General features: G+C 46.7%; 1 protein-coding gene across 1 annotated transcript; it reads right to left on the reverse strand.

Moving 5' to 3' along the window:
* Nucleotides 1-340: 340 nt before the first annotated feature.
* Nucleotides 341-17,161, reverse strand: LOC106564355 (uncharacterized). Its single transcript, XM_014130414.3, has 13 exons — nucleotides 17,032-17,161; nucleotides 12,993-13,097; nucleotides 12,205-12,357; nucleotides 11,852-11,959; nucleotides 7,647-9,630; nucleotides 6,956-7,009; nucleotides 6,624-6,707; nucleotides 5,497-6,343; nucleotides 3,896-4,114; nucleotides 3,637-3,709; nucleotides 2,890-3,011; nucleotides 1,461-1,612; nucleotides 341-991 (listed from the first exon to the last, which is right to left on the reverse strand). Exons 1-13 carry the CDS (start codon nucleotides 17,110-17,112, stop codon nucleotides 888-890), a joined length of 4,086 nt encoding a protein of 1,361 aa, XP_013985889.3. The 5' UTR covers nucleotides 17,113-17,161; the 3' UTR covers nucleotides 341-887.
* Nucleotides 17,162-19,977: the final 2,816 nt, after the last annotated feature.

Here is a 19,977-nt window from a genome sequence, read left to right on the forward strand (position 1 = left end):
CAATTTCCTTTAAAGGGTCCGCTCTCCATCTTATCTCAACGTGCCAAATGGACGAAAATAGGCATCAGTTCACAAGTCTACTTCAACTTAATTCATCTTCATCTTAAACTAGTCTTGCTTGTGATTACCTTGTACCATCCTTTTCGAAGTTAATGTAGTTTTGGAAATGTATAGTTTGGCAGGTTAATTATTTTCTACATTGTGAGCTTCAAAGCCAAAGGTTGGCTGTTACTAAGCAACTCATTTCCACTTTAAGAAGACTGACAGTGTAGGGTTTGAGATATTCCTTCATCTGTCAGTTCATGGATCCATCCAGTCAGGGCAATGGGATGGACACTAGTTCAGTATTACACAATAATAGTCTTTATTCATTCATAAAGAACATGTTCATAATTGGGAATAAAATGACTAAGGGAATCTCAACTTTTTAAACATTATAACAGACGAGAGAAAAGCAAAGCTTGCAAATGCAATATTAGTGCAAACAAAGATATTTAAAGATCCTTCCTTTAAACTTTTTAATATTTTGTTTACAATATTCTAATAATTAACATATGATTTTTTTTCTTAAAAATATTTTTACTGCATCAACAAAGTTTTGCTAGCACAGTAAATAAAATAAGATGAGTTGATAAAAGTGAACCAATACAAGTTAAAACAACATTTCTATAATGTTAAAGTATGCACATGTGTATAGCTGAGGTAAATCTTGCTGACTTGTTGGCTCAGTCCCAAATTACACCCCATTCCCTTCTATAGAGGGCACTGCTTTGGGATCAGAGCCCTAAGGTTAGTGCCCTCTATAGGGAATAGGGCGACATTTGGGACCTTTTCTCCCCATCATTCCTTTTTTCTTTCTTGGCTCCCTCTCTTCCTCCAGGACTCTGCTACCGCTTCAAGCCTTTCTGTGCCTGCTTCAATAGCGTGTCAAAGTCCAGCTCCTCCTCCTTACTTTTCGCTGGAGTGGGGTCCTCCTCTTCTCGATTAGAATCTGGTGAAACAAACCAGTTCAGTTACCAATATGCTATGATTTCAACCACATTTACCCTGCAATTACATCTGCGACCCTGTGCATGTGACTTAATAAACTCATGTCATCTATTTCCCAAAAGGGGAAAGCCTTCGTCCGAGAGGCCGATACATTCATAATAAACACAGGGCGCCATTGTGTGGCAGGTAGCCTAGTGGTTAGGAACGTTGGGCCAGTAACCGAAAGGTTGCTGGATCAAATCCCCAAGCTGACAAGGTAAAATCTGTTTTTCTGCTACTGAGCAAGGCAGTTAACCCACTGTTCCCCAGGCGCCGAATACGTGGATGTCGATTAAGGCAGCCCCCCACACCTCTCTGATTCAGAGGGGTTGGGTTAAATGTGGAAGACACATTTCAGTTGAAGGCATTCAGTTGAACAACAGAGTAGGTATCCCTCTTTCCCATTTGGGACCACCCTTAAAGGTTCTCACCTAGGTCGGCGTACGTAGATTTGCAGAACTGACGCCTGCCCCCGAAGCAGAGGTCAAAGGGCAGCTCATCAGGTCTCCTCAGCTTGTAGCCGTTCTCGATGGCTGCGAACGCATCTTTCATGTTGTAGAACGTCACAAAGCCGTAGTGGTCGCTATGGAAACAGAACACAGGTTAAGAAAGTGTTATTTCCTAACCACTTGACATGGACAAAGGTAAGTTAATAAGTTACCTGGTGAAATAAGTGTTCAATAAATGAAATGAAGTATGATTATATCTAAGGGGGAGAGAGAGAGAGGTGAAGGGGGACAGAGAGAGAGGTGAGGGGGACAGAGAGGGAGCGGTGAGGGGGACAGAGAGGGAGAGGTGAGGGGGACAGAGAGGGAGAGAAAGAAAGAGGTGAGGGGGACAGAGAGGGAGAGGTGAGGGGGACAGAGAGGGAGAGGTGAGGGGGACAGAGAGGGAGCGGTGAGGGGGACAGAGAGGGAGAGGTGAGGGGGACAGAGAGGGAGAGGTGAGGGGGACAGAGAGGGAGAGGTGAGGGGGACAGAGAGGGAGAGGTGAGGGGGACAGAGAGGGAGAGGTGAGGGGGACAGAGAGGGAGAGGTGAGGGGGACAGAGAGGGAGAGGTGAGGGGGACAGAGAGGGAGAGAAAGAAAGAGGTGAGGGGGACAGAGAGGGAGAGAAAGAAAGAGGTGAGGGGGACAGAGAGGGAGATGTGAGGGGGACAGAGAGGGAGATGTGAGGGGGACAGAGAGGGAGATGTGAGGGGGACAGAGAGGGAGATGTGAGGGGGACAGAGAGGGAGATGTGAGGGGGACAGAGAGGGAGATGTGAGGGGGACAGAGAGGGAGCGGTGAGGGGGACAGAGAGGGAGCGGTGAGGGGGACAGAGAGGGAGCGGTGAGGGGGACAGAGAGGGAGATGTGAGGGGGACAGAGAGGGAGAGGTGAGGGGGACAGAGAGGGAGAGAAAGAAAGAGGTGAGGGGGACAGAGAGGGAGATGTGAGGGGGACAGAGAGGGAGATGTGAGGGGGACAGAGAGGGAGATGTGAGGGGGACAGAGAGGGAGATGTGAGGGGGACAGAGAGGGAGATGTGAGGGGGACAGAGAGGGAGATGTGAGGGGGACAGAGAGGGAGATGTGAGGGGGACAGAGAGGGAGATGTGAGGGGGACAGAGAGGGAGCGGTGAGGGGGACAGAGAGGGAGCGGTGAGGGGGACAGAGAGGGAGCGGTGAGGGGGACAGAGAGGGAGATGTGAGGGGGACAGAGAGGGAGCGGTGAGGGGGACAGAGAGGGAGCGGTGAGGGGGACAGAAGGGGCTAGAAGGGGAAAGAGGACAGAGAAAGTCTAGAGAAGAAAAAGTTTAAAGACACTGATGCTAATGATTTTTGACCATCTCTTTTGATGCAGAGAGAAAGCAACACTCACCCCCTGTCTCTAAAGTGCAGGGTGCATTCCTCCACCTCTCCAAACAGAGAGAAGCGTTCTCTCAGCTCCGTGTGCATCATGGTCCTCTGGATGCGGCCCACGTACACCACCCTGCGCTCGTCCTGGCCAAACAAAACAACGCACCAAGGGTTGTCACTATCACAAGCCCTGTAAATTTCTACAAATGATCTTCTTAAAATCCGATTTTAAACCCAAACATTAAAGCTGAGATCTGCGAAAGGGGAAACGGTGCCATAGGTCTCTCCCAGGCCATCTGTTATGGTTTTGTTTTAGACCAGGAGATGAGCCTCCAGCAATGTAATTGAAATACATTGTAGTACATGCTGTTATATCACACATGCAATGATATCAGGGAATAAAAGTGCTTGTTGTTTGAAACAGCTTTGTTATTGTAATATCGCAAACGGACGTGGCAGTTACACCGCAACTCATCCAACTTTCACCCTAACCACACTGCTAACCTTATTCCTGACCTAAATTGAAGACCAAAAAGCTCATTTTGGTTTCCAAAAATGTTTATGACATAGCCAATCTTCAATTTGCAGCTTGGCCATCTGGTGGGAACCGAAGAGTACAGTAGGCGACAATTTGGTCTCCAAATCAATCAGGAAGTAATGGCACGTTTACATTTAACATCTTAAAAAGTATAAAAAATATATTTCTAAAATGTTAACAGCAAAAACACAAGGTGTACCACGGTTTGTAAATGTACCACTCAGTACTCACTATGGCTTTTAGTTTTTGATTCCTCATATCTTGTTGTCTCTTTCGCTTCCTGGAGTCCCTGACGTTGTTGGAGCTGAAGGTTGGGGAAGAGGAGAGGAGACAGCGAGGTGAGATGGACTACGGAAGACCAGTGTGGCTATAGTTTAATCAGAGTCTAATACAATCATTCAGAACTCCTTTAATAATACACACCCCTAAAAACTTTTACAAAATACTTTTTTAAAAGTTATTTAAAAAATGTATTAATGCCATCACTGACCTGTAGCAGTCCCTCCACCTCTGGGCCCTGCTGTAGGCCAGTGTGGTGGGGGACCTGGACCTAGATCTGGAACCAGACTGAGTCCAGGACTTTGATGTGGACCGAGAGCGGTTCCAGGACTGTGGGTAGGGGAGCCGGTACCGGCAGGGAACCGGGGAACGGGAGACGGAGCTGGAGCAAGAGGATGAGGAGCTGCTTTCAGAACGCCTGGGACAGAACCTGTTGGGGGAGGAGGGAGAGGGATGGGGATGAGGGAGAGGGATGGGGAGGAGAGGGATGGGGATGAGGGAGAGGGATGGGGAGGAGAGGGATGGGGAGGAGAGGGATGGGGAGGAGGGAGGGGGATGGGGAGGAGAGGGATGGGGATGAGGGAGAGGGATGGGGAGGAGAGGGATGGGGAGGAGAGGGATGGGGAGGAGAGGGATGGGGAGGAGAGGGATGGGGAGGAGGGAGAGGGATGGGGAGGAGGGAGAGGGATGGGGAGGAGGGAGAGGGATGGGGAGGAGAGGGATGGGGAGGAGAGTGATGGGGAGGAGAGGGATGGGGAGGAGAGGGATGGGGAGGAGGGAGAGGGATGGGGAGGAGGGAGAGGGATGGGGAGGGAGGAGAGGGATGGGGAGGAGAGGGATGGGGAGGGGAGGAGAGGGATGGGGAGGAGAGGGACGGGGATGGGGAGGAGAGGGATGGGGAGGAGAGGGACGGGGATGGGGAGGAGAGGGATGGGGAGGAGAGGGACGGGGATGGGGAGGAGAGGGATGGGGAGGAGAGGGATGGGGATGGGGAGGATGGGGAGGAGAGGGATGGGGAGGAGAGTATGGGGATGGGGAGGAGAGGGATGGGGAGGGATGGGGAGGGAGAGGGATGGGGATGAGAGGGATGGGGATGAGAGGGATGGGGAGGATGGGGAGGAGAGGGATGGGGAGGAGAGTATGGGGATGGGGAGGAGAGGGATGGGGAGGAGAGTATGGGGATGGGGAGGAGAGGGATGGGGAGGGATGGGGAGGGAGAGGGGGAGTGGGGAGGGAGAGGGATGGGGATGAGAGGGATGGGGAGGATGGGGAGGAGAGGATGGGGAGGAGAGGGATGGGGATGGGGAGGATGGGGAGGAGAGGGATGGGGAGGAGAGTATGGGGATGGGGAGGAGAGGGATGGGATGGGGAGGGGAGGGAGAGGGATTGGAGAAAGAGGAAGGAGAGGACGTGGGTTAAAGCAAGAAAATCAATTTTGTGGTGGTAAAAAGTTGTAAACTTAAATGACTAAAACCAGATGTAAAGTATGTAGAAGATATAATGGAGATTTTGAAGATCATCTTTGAGAACTAACAATCACCAAAATAAAAAGTACAGTCAGGGAGAGGTTAAAATTCAAAACATCTCATGTCATTGATTGGTGCCTTATAAAGTGTTTTTATGCTATGGCAAAATGTGTAAAACTGCAAAAAATTATCTTTAAAAATGTATTTTTTTATTCTGTCAGAAATTAGGTTTAAAACAGCAAAAAAAAGTACCTTACCATTGGCCACACCCACTAACATGCCCCCCCCCCTCCCCTCAACTTCAATTCAAAAGCAATAACAGTCACCACACAGAACTTTAACCTACCTCTTTCGGGGTGGAGAGCGAGACCTGGATCGAGAGTAGGAGGAGGATGAGGAAGATGATGATGAAGAAGGGGACCTAGAGCTAGAGTCCGAGCATGAAGACCTTGTCCGATAGCGCCGGGACGACCTCCTACCTCTTGCAGGGGGACTGGGTGAAGGAGGGGAAGGGATGCAGGGGCTGGTTCTCTCTTCCTGTGTCTCCCCTGCAGTAATGGCATCCGTCCTAAAGGGGGAGCTATCTGTAGATGGCGGAGCAGAGTCTGAGGGAAGTTCTGTCTCTGGAACAGTCCTGGAGTCCATTGGTTGCTGCTGGCGCAAATATTTCCCAGAGTTCTGCGTGCCAGGCACTAAGGAGGGGTTGGTGATTGGTTGGTGGTCGGTGAGTATCGTTTGTCTTTTGCTGCATAGCGTAGTAGTATTACTCCCTGGTTGATCCTGAGATAGACAGTAGTCATGGTCCGAGGAGAAAGATACTGGTGTCTGGAACTCAGGGGGGGTGACAGGGGGCTTTGGGGGGAGGGGGTGGGCCTTTTTGGGTGGTAGAGGACGGGGGTCGATGATTTGGATGGCCTTGGGAGGGAGAGGTTTGGGGGTTGCCGGTTGCTTCCTCTGAGGTGCGACAGGGGTAAGCGGTTTCCAGCGCGGCTGTGCAGGGGCCTGTTCCTGAGTGCTGAGAACATTCTGGGTGCTGAGAGGTTCCTGAGTATCGCAACGTTCCGGAGCTCTGAGGGGTTCCGGAGTTCTGAGGGGTTCAAGTGTGTTGACAAGTTCTGGAAAGCTAGCGGGTTCTGGAACACAGAGTTTTTCTTGGGTGCTGAGGAGATAGGCACCCAGCAGTGTCAGCATCCCTGGAAAGAAAGCAACAAACCAGATGATGAACTGAAGTTCTGTTCTAAAGCATTAGAATAACCACAGCAAAGTCCTCTGAGCAACTGTGTGGACTAAACTAGAAATTAAGTCGAAGAACAGGTTCATCCCAACTGGCGCCCTATTCCCTTTATAGTGCACTACTTTTGACCAGTGCCCATATATGGCTCTGGACAAAAGTAGTGCACTAAGGAGGTAATAGGGTGCAAGTCTCCAGGCTGAGTCCTTCTGCATAATAGAAAGGACCTTCCTTTAACTCACCTTGAGTGTTGTTGCTCAGCTCTTCATCTCTAACAGGGCTCCTATCTGGACTGCCTTCAGGTTCACTCTCAGTCTCCTCTTTGGCTGTGGGAAGAGACACAGCCATGAGGGAGGAAAGGTCAGGGGTTGAATCTTAGAGTAGGAGTGCTGATTTAGGATCTGTTGTGCCTTTTTCCATCACCATGTTTAAGATGACAAGGACAGGGGTAGCTGGGATGTATGCATCAACCAAATCAATACATCTTAATGCAAATCCCAGAATGGATGGGACGTAGTATAGCTGGAAGAAGCACGGGAGAGAGTTAACAAAACCCCACTGATCCCTCACTCACCTTGTGTCTCCTCAAACCGCTCCAGAAGGCTGGTCAGATCTGTGGCTTCGATTCCTGCAACGTGACCAAGAGAAATCAGTTTCTGAATGCAGGGACAGTAGCAGTTCATCAAGGTGAACTTTCTGCTGGTCTAGTGTTCTAAGCTGCTTCCTCTGGAACACATATACCGCTGCAGCATGGGTTCCGGTCCAGACCCCTGCTATTTCAGCAACTCTCCTCACTTTTTCCTCTCCATCTTTCCTATCTGAAAAATATGAGTGGGACTGCCCCACTCCTTACAAAATAAATACAAAAATATATAAACGTTCTGAAAAGCAGTCGTCAATCTAGTATATGTTTAAAGCTTTGATTCCGTCGCTGGACATGGAGACAATCTCTTTCTGAATGGGTCTTAGAAAGAATGACACAGGATATCAAAGTAATCACAAATTATACATTTTTGTTAATTTCACATCAGATCTAACTAAATCACAAATCATCCACTTTTAGCTCTAGCTTAATTAGCTTTATCTGAAGAAATACATACTCAGGGTAGTTTCCCCTAGGTACAGATCTAGGATCAGATTCCACTCCCCCAATCCTAACCTTAACCTGTAGTAAGTGAAATTATAAACTGACCCAAAATCAGAGTCAACTTCACCCTATACCAAAATATATTGTTTATGTGTGTGTTATGGCTCATCTGGCTTACCTGTGCCGCAGGTAGGGGTCTGTATGCAGGTGTTACTCTCTGGAGAGGTGGACAGTTGGACATGGGGGAGGTTCCCAAGGGCTACCCGCTTTGCCCTCTCCATCTCTGGGTAAGGAGCAACAACAGCATTGGTGGGTGGATGGACTGAGGGTCTGGAGGACGGACTTGCCATTACTGGTGCACTTGGGGAAAACTTGGACCCTTCTGGTACGGTCTCAATCCCTTTCCTTGGGCTGAGAGAGCGAGGCTGATGCCCTTGTTTCATGGTCTCTGCAGTGTTTTGGGTGTGAAGTGCTTTCCGCAATGGTTGTTTGGTGGAGAACCTCCGCTGGATCTCAAGGAGGAGACTGGTGCTCTTCAGGCTTGGATCCCGGTTGCAGAACACCATTTTGGGCTTGGGCGCCGGAGACTCCTGGGTGGTGGACAGAGGTAGAGATTGTTCCTGTTCCTGCTTCTCTTGGTTGGTCCCATGGCTCCTATCAAATCCATCCAAAGATGGACGGGTTCCTGGTAGTGGGACCAGGACAGGGTTTGGGGGGTCGCTACTGATCGCAACAGCACTCTTTTCTGGGCTAGTCCTGTTCTGGCCCAGACCCGCCACTGAGTTGGAGTTCAGGTTGGGACTTGGTAAGGGACTAGCAGGAGAGATGGTATCAGTCCAAATAGGCTTTAATACACCAACATAATTAGCAGATTTAGCTTCCATTGAGCTGCATTTGGGCTTTAAAGCTGAGCTGGCAGGAGAAGTCTTAGTCCCACTTCTTACAGGCTTTGATCCATTGATGCCAATGCCTTTACCAGGTTTACTGGGACAAGCAGGAGAGACAATCTTTGTCCTAGTCTTAGATATAGGCTTGAATCCACTGACATCATCCCCTGTTTTACTTCCTATGTAATGATGTGTGGTTGTTGGTCCCCAAACATTATATTTAGGTCCTTGCAAATAGGGTATAGGAGGCAACTCCTTGGGGGTTTCAGGTAGAGAGGGCCATTTGGTGGTGTAATTCTCAGGTTTCACCACCAGGGGTAGTCTTTTCTGCTGGCGCAGCAGGCGGTACTGCTGAAGACTGAGGGCCGGTCTGGGCTTGGACTCGCCTTGCTGTGGTGGAGGCTCCGACGACTTATCTCCGGTCCTTTCAGGTAAGCCAGTTTCAACCGGATGTTGGTTGTCCTTTGAAGATGCTGCTGAAGACTCTGGAGAGGATGTTGTGAGGGAAATGGTCATTGTTTTGGTGTTGAAGTCAAAAATGGGGATTTGGCTGGTGAGCTCGCTCAAGTCCGGGAGCACGTTTAAGTCAAGTTCGTCTGTTTCTGGTAGCTCGTAGGATGTCACCAGGACAGGTCCGAAGCTCACTCTTTTTTTGTTCTTGGTCTTCTGGCCTTCTTTGGGCCCATCCCACTTCACAAGTAGACTTTTTAGTTGCTTCACTTCTTCACCTTTACTTCCCTGTTCTCCATCCCCCCCTTTCTCATTCTTCATCCCTCCTCCCGAGGGACACTCGTCATCTGATCCGTCCACATCAATTTCCTCGTCGCTCTCTTCCGAACCAGGCTTCGTATACCTCCACACCTCGCCCTCAAGGGGTACTCTCTGGTCCGCGCTCCATTCCCCCAGGGAGGAGGCCTCCTGCCTGGATGTGCCGATCCAGTCCTTCCCCTCCTCATCCAGGCACACCCTCAGGCAGTAGGGGTGCATGAGTTTCACCAGGTCCACCAGGGACACTGTAGAGGAGTAGCCATGGTCCTTCTCTACAGAGTTCAGCGCTCTCACTTCTGATTGGTCGAGGGAGAGTTCTCCCGAGTCCTGATTGGTCAGATTGAAGCCCCGAGGCGGACTGTGAATGTGGACCTTGCCGCCCTCCTCCTCTTCTGTATCACTCCTTTCCTCCTCCTCTCCATCGCTCCTCTGTATGGATGTGGAAGAGCCCTGGGCTCTGGGAGTTAGCCTAGCCCTCCTGGGTCTGTCAGTAATGACTGTCTCAACCTGTAAAGAAGAATGACGTCAAGACTGTTACTCCAGCAGAGCTAGCTATGCTCATAATCGTGCTGGCTATTTCTCGATTTTTATTTATTTTTAATAAAGATATAATTCTCTATATTATTTTTCATGACAAACTCAATCCCATAGTGTAGTACACTAATATTCTTTGTATATGATTTCCAAACTATGACACAACCCAATCCCATACAAATGCCAAATTCATTATGCTAGGCATTTTATTTATTATTATTTAGTACATTAAAACCAATGTGCATTTTTAACAGTTTTTCTTATTTGAAACCAAACAAGTTACTCCAGTGCAGGGCTCTTCCTATGGTACTCATAACTTGAATGTGCCTCGAGAGGAATATTTATCTTGCATAGAAATAAATAATTCTACAATGGGGTTGTCAGATTTTTCGATTCGTAACTCGTTTTGTTTGCAGAGGAAAAGTAAATGTTGACTGTTCCAGCATCTTCAAAGTGCGCCTCAACAGAAATATTTTTTTTGCGTGACGGCCAATGTTCCCTCTAAGGTGCGCGCGTGCGTGGGGGCCCAGCTCGCCACTGCCACACAGATTAAATATCAGCCCGCGCAGAGAAGCACGAGATTGAACTTCACTTGACTTTCTAGAGTTTTCCCCGTTAGTTAACACATCAACGTTTCCCTCTACTGTGGGAATTGTGTTAGAATCAACGCAACATTAGCTACTTTCAATGTGAACATACAGAAACAAAACCAACTACGCAAGACTTCGTATGCAAAACTAACTGTGCAAGAGATTTTATTGTAGGCAGAACGCATCGGAGTAGGATTCTATTGCATTGACATGCACCACTACACAGACCAGTGCACCATAACCAATCAGAGCCGCAGTAGGCCTATATGAAAATAGCCATTGCCACATATGGATCCTATATGGCCACTGGACAGCATGCGCTTGTTTTGAGATCAAAGTGAGAGCTGCATGTAGCCACCTGTGCACATTTGTTCATATCCTTTGCTAGTTAGTGAGTTATTAGCCCAGTTATAGATCATTTGTAGTTACCAATGGGGGGAGTGGTTGCTTCCTACAAGAGCACAAAACGTTTGTATTTCTAGACATCTTTGAAAAGCCAGTCAGGTAAAAAGCATTTGCATGTCTTAAAGGGGCAGTGTTGTATTTGTGTTGTATTTTGAGAAGGCCTTGAATAAGCTAAGTAGCCAATAGGCAGAGGGTAGCATCATTTGTCTGATTCTCTGTAATAATGGTATGGGAATAACAATGCATTTTATTTTGTAAAGTGGTTTCTTGCATTGAACAACAACATTTTTCAATCACCTCCTTGTATGAAGGACAAGTGGATCAACAGGTTCATGTCAAGCCCTACATGTTTTTCCCCCCAAAAGTCTCATGGATGTAGGCCTATATTGAACACCACACATTGGCTGTAGGCTGAATGTCTGAACAGCTATTTCCATGTTCAAATGTTATGGGATGCATTTTCTCCATTGTTTTTGATGGTAGGCCTACATGATGATCAAATAGCCACAGTAGCCTACTAACTAACGTAACACTGGTGCAGCCTCAGTGGCCACAATAAACGCGCGCCGGAAGTTGCACAGAATTTTCACAATGTTTAAGTTTGCAGTCAGCAGACCTGAAATGTACTCAGTGACGGAAAAAAGCGAAGCGCCACAGCTAAATGACTGTTCTGCAACAGAAACAGTTTACTCCAAATGGAAAAATGTTTTGCAATAACATCGAGCTTCTATTGGACAAATTCAAGTAGGACCCTCCCAGTTTCATTATGTTTGCTTCTTAAACAGTAAACGGTTTCCGTTGCAAGACTTAATACACCCCAGGTTAGTTACAAATAAGGTTAGAGTGAAAACCTACAGGAGGATAGCTTCCAGGAACATGGTTGGAGTGAAAACCTACAGGAGGATAGCTTCCAGGAACAGGGTTGAAGTGAAAACCTACAGGAGGATAGCTTCCAGGAACAGGGTTGAAGTGAAAACCTACAGGAGGATAGCTTCCAGGAACAGGGTTGAAGTGAAAACCTACAGGAGGATAGCTTCCAGGAACAGGGTTGGAGAGCACTCTTCTGGTGGTTCTTTTATCATTGAAATTACCTCTGTAAACCTAGATTAACGGGTGGGATTACCAGTAGTAGTACGGCTAATCTTAATCTGACACACACACACGGACTTCCATAAAACAGAAAGGGATGAGGTTTCTACCTTTCCAACAGAGGAAGAGGGGGATGAAGATGAAGAGGGGGTCTTTATGGAACGAAAGAGTGCTTCTTTATCAGGTGGAGACCGTGTTAAACTCAGCAGCCGCCTCAACTGGAGAAACACACCAAACAGGAGAAATACAGTAATTACAAAACAACAATCACATCCTCCCACTGACACCATTTTCACCATGACTTCCAGATAAAACCAAAATAAAAGCAATAACCCTGATTCTCATCAAATCAAGAACACCTGGGACTGTATTCACACAGCGTCTCAGAGTAGGACAGCTGGTTACTCTTAATTCTCAACTGATTCTGAATCACACACACAGACCCAGACTTGGTTTTACCCACCGGGGAGTTGTCCCGTAGCCTCTGGTCAGAGAAGAGCCCAGTGTCAGGCAGGGTGTCAAAGGGAGACAGGGTCTCATCGTCAACACTGTCCAGTATCTCTGTTAGAGCTGTCAACAACGTGGCCTCACTCTCCTCATCCAGTCTGCTCCTAGTCTGAAAAACAAATGGCATTCATTTCTGAAATAAATTGAATGAATTAAAAATAATACAAATGGCATCTCTCATTTCTGTTTCTAATTGGACAAGTTAATGTAAACCAGGAGTTTTTCTTTGACAGTAGAAAATGCAGGGGACACCACTTGGAAACATGATATTCCCTAGTTAACGCTGTGTGTTGATATTTACTCAGCTTTAGGTCCCGCAGGCTGTCCCAACTCATAATAATGACATGAAAGAGCATTCTAATAGTGTAAAAGGCCCTTAGTTGACACTAAAAGGTTGTACTCTGTACCCATTTGAAGATTCAAAAAAATCTTCATTTGTTTGATAAGATCCCACATTTTCTCAGGGGACCCCAGATTGGGGCCCGACCTGAAGTTTGGGAACCACTGATGTAGAACCTGTCTCGGATGGGAACAGGGTCTACATCAGGGGCGTATTCATTACGGAAACCGTTTAAGACCCAAACGATAGCAAACAACAAAATTAGAGTTTCTATTGGACAAATTCAGGTAGTTCCCTCCCCGTTTCGTTTGCCTTCTTTTAAGAAATGTTTTACAACAGAATCAGCGTAATGAATACGCCCCAGTAAATCTAAATGTTGGCCAACATTGTGTCCTGATACTGACCTCTGCAGCTACGGCGGAGTCTTCAAACATAGCCAGGATGGAAGGGTCCAGGCAGGAGTGAGTGTCCATTTCCAGATCACTGACTTCCCCTTTACCCAGGACAGCCTGTAACAAGCAACAAGATCAGAAAGGGAGAACAAGTTCAATCACGAGTCAGGCAAATAGGCTGGCCAATTTTTGGAAAAAGATCTGATCTGATTGGTCAAAAGAGCAAGCAAAAATATCTGAATTGGGCCTCCTGTGTAAACGCAGCCTACAGAAACAGTTGCTCGATCATAAGTCTTTTTGTGATTCCCCGCATCCCATCTCCTCGTCTCTTTCCCAACCGTAGTGGAGGAGAAGGTCATGTCCCTCCCTTCTGACATTCTTCTTTAATGTATTTACAGAAAGTGGCAAAGAGGAAGGATGGGGGGAATTAAGGAAAGATTGAGAAAGTTAACACATTTCTACTAAAAGACACTTGAGCAACATAACTCAAAGGGCAGTCTGAATACAATAAAACAAGCTGCTAGTCATCAGTGTTTGTTGAGGCTGCGTTTGTATGCTTCCTCCCATCAGAATGAGTGTGTGTGCATGCCATGTTTTCAGACTGTTGAAGAGCAGAGCCCTGTGGCAGGGGCGGAGGAGGGAAATGTTCAGACAGTCATTACCACACTTCAGTTTGATTTATCCAACGAGGTGTAAAAACAGCAGCACAAAGTGTCTCGCATCATAAGGACATGCGTTGTCTTGTCATAAAAAGTGACAGTTAGCCCATAGCACACTAGTCCTCACGCTCACTTCTTGACAACAACTGGCCCCTCCCTGGGGGTGGTGGTGGTTGTTGCTGGGACACTGTCTGTCTATAATATGATTATGGTGCTACGTCCCAAAAGACACCCTATTCCCAAATGCAGTGCACTACTTATGACCAGGGCTTATAGATCCAAATGGATCTTTCTTGAGAAACGTGATAGTCACAAGCTGCATCCCATATGGCATCCTATTACATATGAAGTGCAGTGCACTACTTTTGACCAAGGCCCATAGGTCTCTGGTTAAAAGTAGTGCACTATAGGGAGTAGGGTGCCATTTGTGAGAGTTTCCAGTCAGTGTTCTTTTCTCAGTGTCACCCAACCAATAAGTGTGTGGGAGATGCGATCCGACAGCGAACAGTAACAATGGGAGCATTGTAAAATGTTCAGACTGGGGAAAACAGAAAAGCGTGGCGTAACGATATTTTTTTATTTTGCCTTTATTTATTATTGAGCCCGTTCCAACTGGCACCCTATTCCTTATATAGTACACTACTTTGGACCAGAGCCCATATGGTCCCTATCTACTAATCCCTCATTACCTCTCAGGAAATATACATTATTTTAATTGAGCGGGATAGTACAGTACTACAAAGACGTGGACAGCGTTGAAATAGGCCATTGTCGGCTACTAGGTGCCTGACACTCACTCCTATTAACGTCAATGTAAGGCCTATACAATCACACTAGCTACAACTCTGTTTATCATGAATGTTTCCCACAAGAGTAGAGCGGCTATAGCTAGTTCAGCAAAACAAGACCCTGGGTGTGAGGCCAGTGTTGACAGGTATGAATTATATATGGAGAATGTTTACTGAAATGGGTGGTACGCAAAGGCAATTGAAATGCAATGATATAAAAACGAGTAAAATAAGGGTGCATTGTAGCGGAATTAATGTACTTCTGTATGAGCCCATGGTTGACATAGGTAGCATGCCCAACACTTGGACCGTAACAGTTCCAACATTACAAAATCAACTCAACTCATCAACTCATCCTTGACCGCTGGCTACGTCCCTTCCGTCTTCAAGAGAGCGAGAGTTGCACCCCTTCTGAAAAAACCTACACTCGATCCCTCCGATGTCAACAACTACAGACCAGTATCCCTTCTTTCTTTTCTCTCCAAAACTCTTGAACGTGCCGTCCTTGGCCAGCTCTCCTGCTATCTCTCTCAGAATGACCTTCTTGATCCTAATCAGTCAGGTTTCAAGACTGGGCATTCAACTGAGACTGCTCTTCTCTGTGTCACGGAGGCTCTCCGCACTGCTAAAGCTAACTCTCTCTCCTCTGCTCTCATCCTTCTAGACCTATCTGCTGCCTTTGATACTGTGAACCATCAGATCCTCCTCTCCACCCTCTCTGAGTTGGGCATCTCCGGCGCGGCCCACGCTTGGATTGCGTCCTACCTGACAGGTCGCTCCTACCAGGTGGCGTGGCGAGAATCTGTCTCCGCACCATGCGCTCTCACCACTGGTGTCCCCCAGGGCTCTGTTCTAGGCCCTCTCCTATTCTCGCTATACACCAAGTCACTTGGCTCTGTCATATCCTCACATGGTCTCTCCTATCATTGCTATGCAGACGACACACAATTAATCTTTTCCTTTCCCCCTTCTGATAACCAGGCGGCGAATCGCATCTCTGCATGTCTGTCAGACATATCAGTGTGGATGACGGATCACCAGCTCAAGCTGAACCTCGGCAAGACGGAGCTGCTCTTCCTCCCGGGGAAGGACTGCCCGTTCCATGATCTCGCCATCACGGTTGACAACTCCCTTGTGTCCTCCTCCCAGAGTGCTAAGAACCTTGGCGTGATCCTGGACAACACCCTGTCGTTCTCCACTAACATCAAGGCGGTGACCCGATCCTGTAGGTTCATGCTCTACAACATTCGCAGAGTACGACCCTGCCTCACACAGGAAGCGGCGCAGGTCCTAATCCAGGCACTTGTCATCTCCCATCTAGATTACTGCAACTCGCTGTTGGCTGGGCTCCCTGCCTGTGCCATTAAACCCCTACAACTCATCCAGAACGCCGCAGCCCGTCTGGTGTTCAACCTTCCCAAGTTCTCTCACGTCACCCCGCTCCTCCGCTCTCTCCACTGGCTTCCAGTTGAAGCTCGCATCCGCTACAAGACCATGGTGATTGCCTACGGAGCTGTGAAGGGAACGGCACCTCCATACCTTCAGGCTCTGATCAGGCCCTACACCCAAACAAGGGCACTGCGTTCATCCACCTCTGGCCTGCTGGCCCCCCTACCTCTGAGGAAGCACAGTTCCCGCTCAGCCCAGTCAAAACTGTTCGCTGCTCTGGCACCCCAATGGTGGAACAAGCTCCCTCACGACGCCAGGACAGCGGAGTCAATCACCACCTTCCGGAGACACCTGAAACCCCACCTCTTTAAGGAATACCTAGGATAGGATAAAGTAATCCTTCTAACCCCCCCCCCTTAAAAGATTTAGATGCACTATTGTAAAGTGGTTGTTCCACTGGATATCATAAGGTGAATGCACCAATTTGTAAGTCGCTCTGGATAAGAGCGTCTGCTAAATGACTTAAATGTAAATGTAAATGTAACAAAAAGTAATGTGTCCCTGTCTGAATATGTATGGGACAGTGAGTGTGTACGTTCCAGCACGTTGCTAAATATGCATATCGACAGCCACGTGAATGAGGAATATTCGAAAGAATAAACTCAACAATTGAATCTTATTTAAGTTGTAAGTCGCTCTGGATAAGAGCGTCTGCTAAATGACGTAAATGTAATCATTTGCTTTTGATTGACGCCAACCGACATTGATTGTTGCCAGCTTCCGCATATCCAACACGACCAGTCTTTATAAGGTGTGCGAGTCCAGCAACTATGAACGTTAGCAGCAGACAGAACATCGCTTTTTCCGAGTAGAGGAGAAACTTGGCTGACTCCTTAATTAATTATAGCACATTCAATTTACTGTCACTGCAACTTAGACAGGTATTACTTCGCAGAAAGCCAATAAAATAATGCCGAACTAAATCGTGAAATAACGGAGACAACATAGTTAGCTACTTGTGTCACCAGCAGTTATTTTCCCATTCCACCATGCGATTCGCAGCTAAAGTTAGCTACTACTAGACATTCACATCCACGTGTAGGCACCGCGTGCTGGTTTGCTATTTTTCGTGTATGAAAAAGGCCAAAGACAAGTGGTACAAGTAATTTTTATTTGGCCACATGTATGCAGAAAAAGTATGTATCAAAGCCGTACCTCATTGAATGTGTTTGCGGTCAGAAAGTCCGTGTTGCCGGTGATTATATGCTCATCTTTTCTACGCCACTGCGCCGCCATTTTACAGATCCTCACATGGCTTCGTTCAGCTATAACTAGGAGCGTTGCCATTGGTCAGCGCATAGACACGTGGTCGCCAGTACACGGAAGTTGCCGGTAAACGCAGATCTGGGATCAATGTATCTTGCTCAAATCATAACCAAGTACTGTTTGGCAAGTAAGCGCAAAACTGACCGGAAATCAGATCGTCATCCGATTCGCTTTGGCCTCTGCAGAAAGCCCCAAATTAAATATCTTTGATATGTCAAATGCTGTTGCTGTCATGCACCTGCACAGTAGTTATCTTAATCATGTCAAGTCAACACGTGCCATATTGCCTGAAACGAAGAACGGATTTTATTCCTGTCAAATAAATATTTTCTAGTTTTATGCCCAACCCAACTGCAACGCCAGAGTGGCAGTTTGACGTTTGACTCAAATACAAAAAATAATGTATATAGCTGAGTCAAATCTGATATTTTTCCTGCAGTCTGCACAGACAAAAAGCACATGGAATCAGATATTTCAAGCCATATTTGAAATCACATAAATCTGATTCCTGGCCATGTGACTTGTCTGAAAGGTCAAATGCCCTTAAGTGGTTTCCAGACTGATTTAGCATATATTGTTGCTTGCTAGCTACTCTGTTGACAGTTTGACAAGAACATCTGGTAGCTCACAAGTTTGTTAATTGTTTGAATGTGCTAGCAAGCTAAACAGCTACATAGCTAGCTAGTTGAATGCTGTGGCTAGCCAAAAAGGACTCATTTTGAAAGTTGGATCATCTTATCCTTTGAGGCTTTAAAAGTGTTCTTACACTAAGATTTCAAACATTCAAAGCAACTGGGGGAGACTTTCATATCGAACATTAAAAGCATCTGGGGTAGACTTTGCATGCTACAAAACAACTTCTGATTGAGAGGAAGAATGGGCACCACCACCAATCAGCCTATGCCCCTGCACACACCTGCCATTACCATGACAACTAGAGTAGCCATGTCAGTCTGAACACATTTGAGCATTAAGGAACAGATATTTCACCGGGTGTATAAATGTGAAGCATCCGTTTGCCGTTTCCACTCACTAAAGCCCAGTGGCCGGCAATGGGAGAAGATGGAACGAGATGGATTTTGGCAGACATTCTGCAAATCTTCTCATCGATTAAACATTTGATCTCAATACAGTTTTCTGTTCCCAATACTATAAACTGTTACAAACAGAGTGGACTAAGTTTTGTAGACTTTAACATTGTCAAAGTTTCCAAAAATTGCATTGTTTAGAAGGAGTGCGAAGGCGAATTGAGTTATTGCACAGGTGCACTTTACAGAGTAGGTGTTCCCTAACGGAAATATGACGCCCCCAAACTACTTCCCCCAGCTATGTCTGCACCTGTTACCAAAAGTCACTTCCAGTCGTAGCTGTATCGAAGTGGTATGTTTTTAGGGGGTCCAGTATACCTCTGTTTTACGCCTCAAATTACAAGGTTGGTTGTTTAGCAACAAAACTGATGCGTGCGCAACTATGGGGCAAAACACACTGGGTTGGCTTAGATTGTTGACAACATGGAAACTAGATTTCATCTCCAATGTTTATTGAAAAGATAAATGCATTTGCACAATGAGCACTTGTCTCTCAAATACATCATTACAGTTGCTGGTTAGATAACTAGCTGAAAAGAGCCACATACGATTCCCCACAAGGCAGCTTCTTGTCATTGTTGCTAGCTATCTGGCCATCCAGAATCACAACACACGGCCTTCTGCCCGTGGTAAACTAACCCATCGATTGTTATTCTTCATTATTACAAAAGTGCCATCTAGTGGCACGAGGATGCACAATCAAAAATAATGTATGCTCCAGAATGTGCAGAAATCTCAATCCACAATATTCTGAACAACTTCCAGTTTGAAGTAGACTTCTTATTGCAGATGTTTTCTCCCGGAGTTAGCTAGCTAACTTAATCGCTAGTTGAATACTACATTTGACCTCCGTTGTTAACATTGTTTTTTTTTGTGGTTAATGCTAATAACGTTATCACAAAGTGTCGCTCAAAAGTACTGTCAACGTTATGTTGCTAAGGAGTTCTGGGACCACCTTCGCTGTTCGAGGCTACAACTACAACCAGTCGAATTTAACCTATGGCAAAGTCAACAATGCTTTTATCATATACACCATTAAAAAGGTCAGAATGCACATGTCCACCATGGTACACATTCCATCGTCTACCAACTGCGAAAGAAGACAAGCAATTGTGATTGCGAAATTTCAAATTAAAGAAACCACTGAAGACTCGTTCCACTTTGTTGACAAAGTCGAGAACCCTTACCCAACGCTATGACTAGGCTACGATAGAGCTCCAGAGAAGAAACGGCAACGACAGTTGCAAAGAGTTACTGACAACATTACGACAGAAGGTTGGTGTTTTCAGCTCACTGACCAGGCACACAGTTTTTATTAGTTGACTCCCAAAATGTCGATGTTATTGATCAGATATTCCAGTGCCATTGCCTGTCCAAGCTTACAATGACAACTATTACTTTATGCTTAACCTTGAAGGTGACTGTAGTCAAGCAGGGGCGAGTGGGTCACCTCCTGCACCCCAGGGCTTCTCTGATGCTCAAACACAATGGATGGATCCTATCCTGGAGGACCACAACTATTGCAGTCAACTATACAGATCAGCAGTGCCATAGAGATGACCCAGGTATCCAATGAGGGATCGAGAACGTTTGCCGACAGTCTGGTTGCCAAACCTGCAGATGCTGTATTATATACAGGACTACCATCGCTTGCCTTTTATACCCATGTATCATGTTTACAGCCTTTTGCTCCTACATCAATTTCAGTGCATGTAGTGGACTAGACACTGATGACCCTCAGGAAACT

This window comes from Salmo salar, chromosome 12, assembly GCF_965601325.2.
Source record: "Salmo salar chromosome 12, fSalSal1, whole genome shotgun sequence".
Classification (NCBI taxonomy): Eukaryota; Metazoa; Chordata; class Actinopteri; order Salmoniformes; family Salmonidae; genus Salmo; species Salmo salar.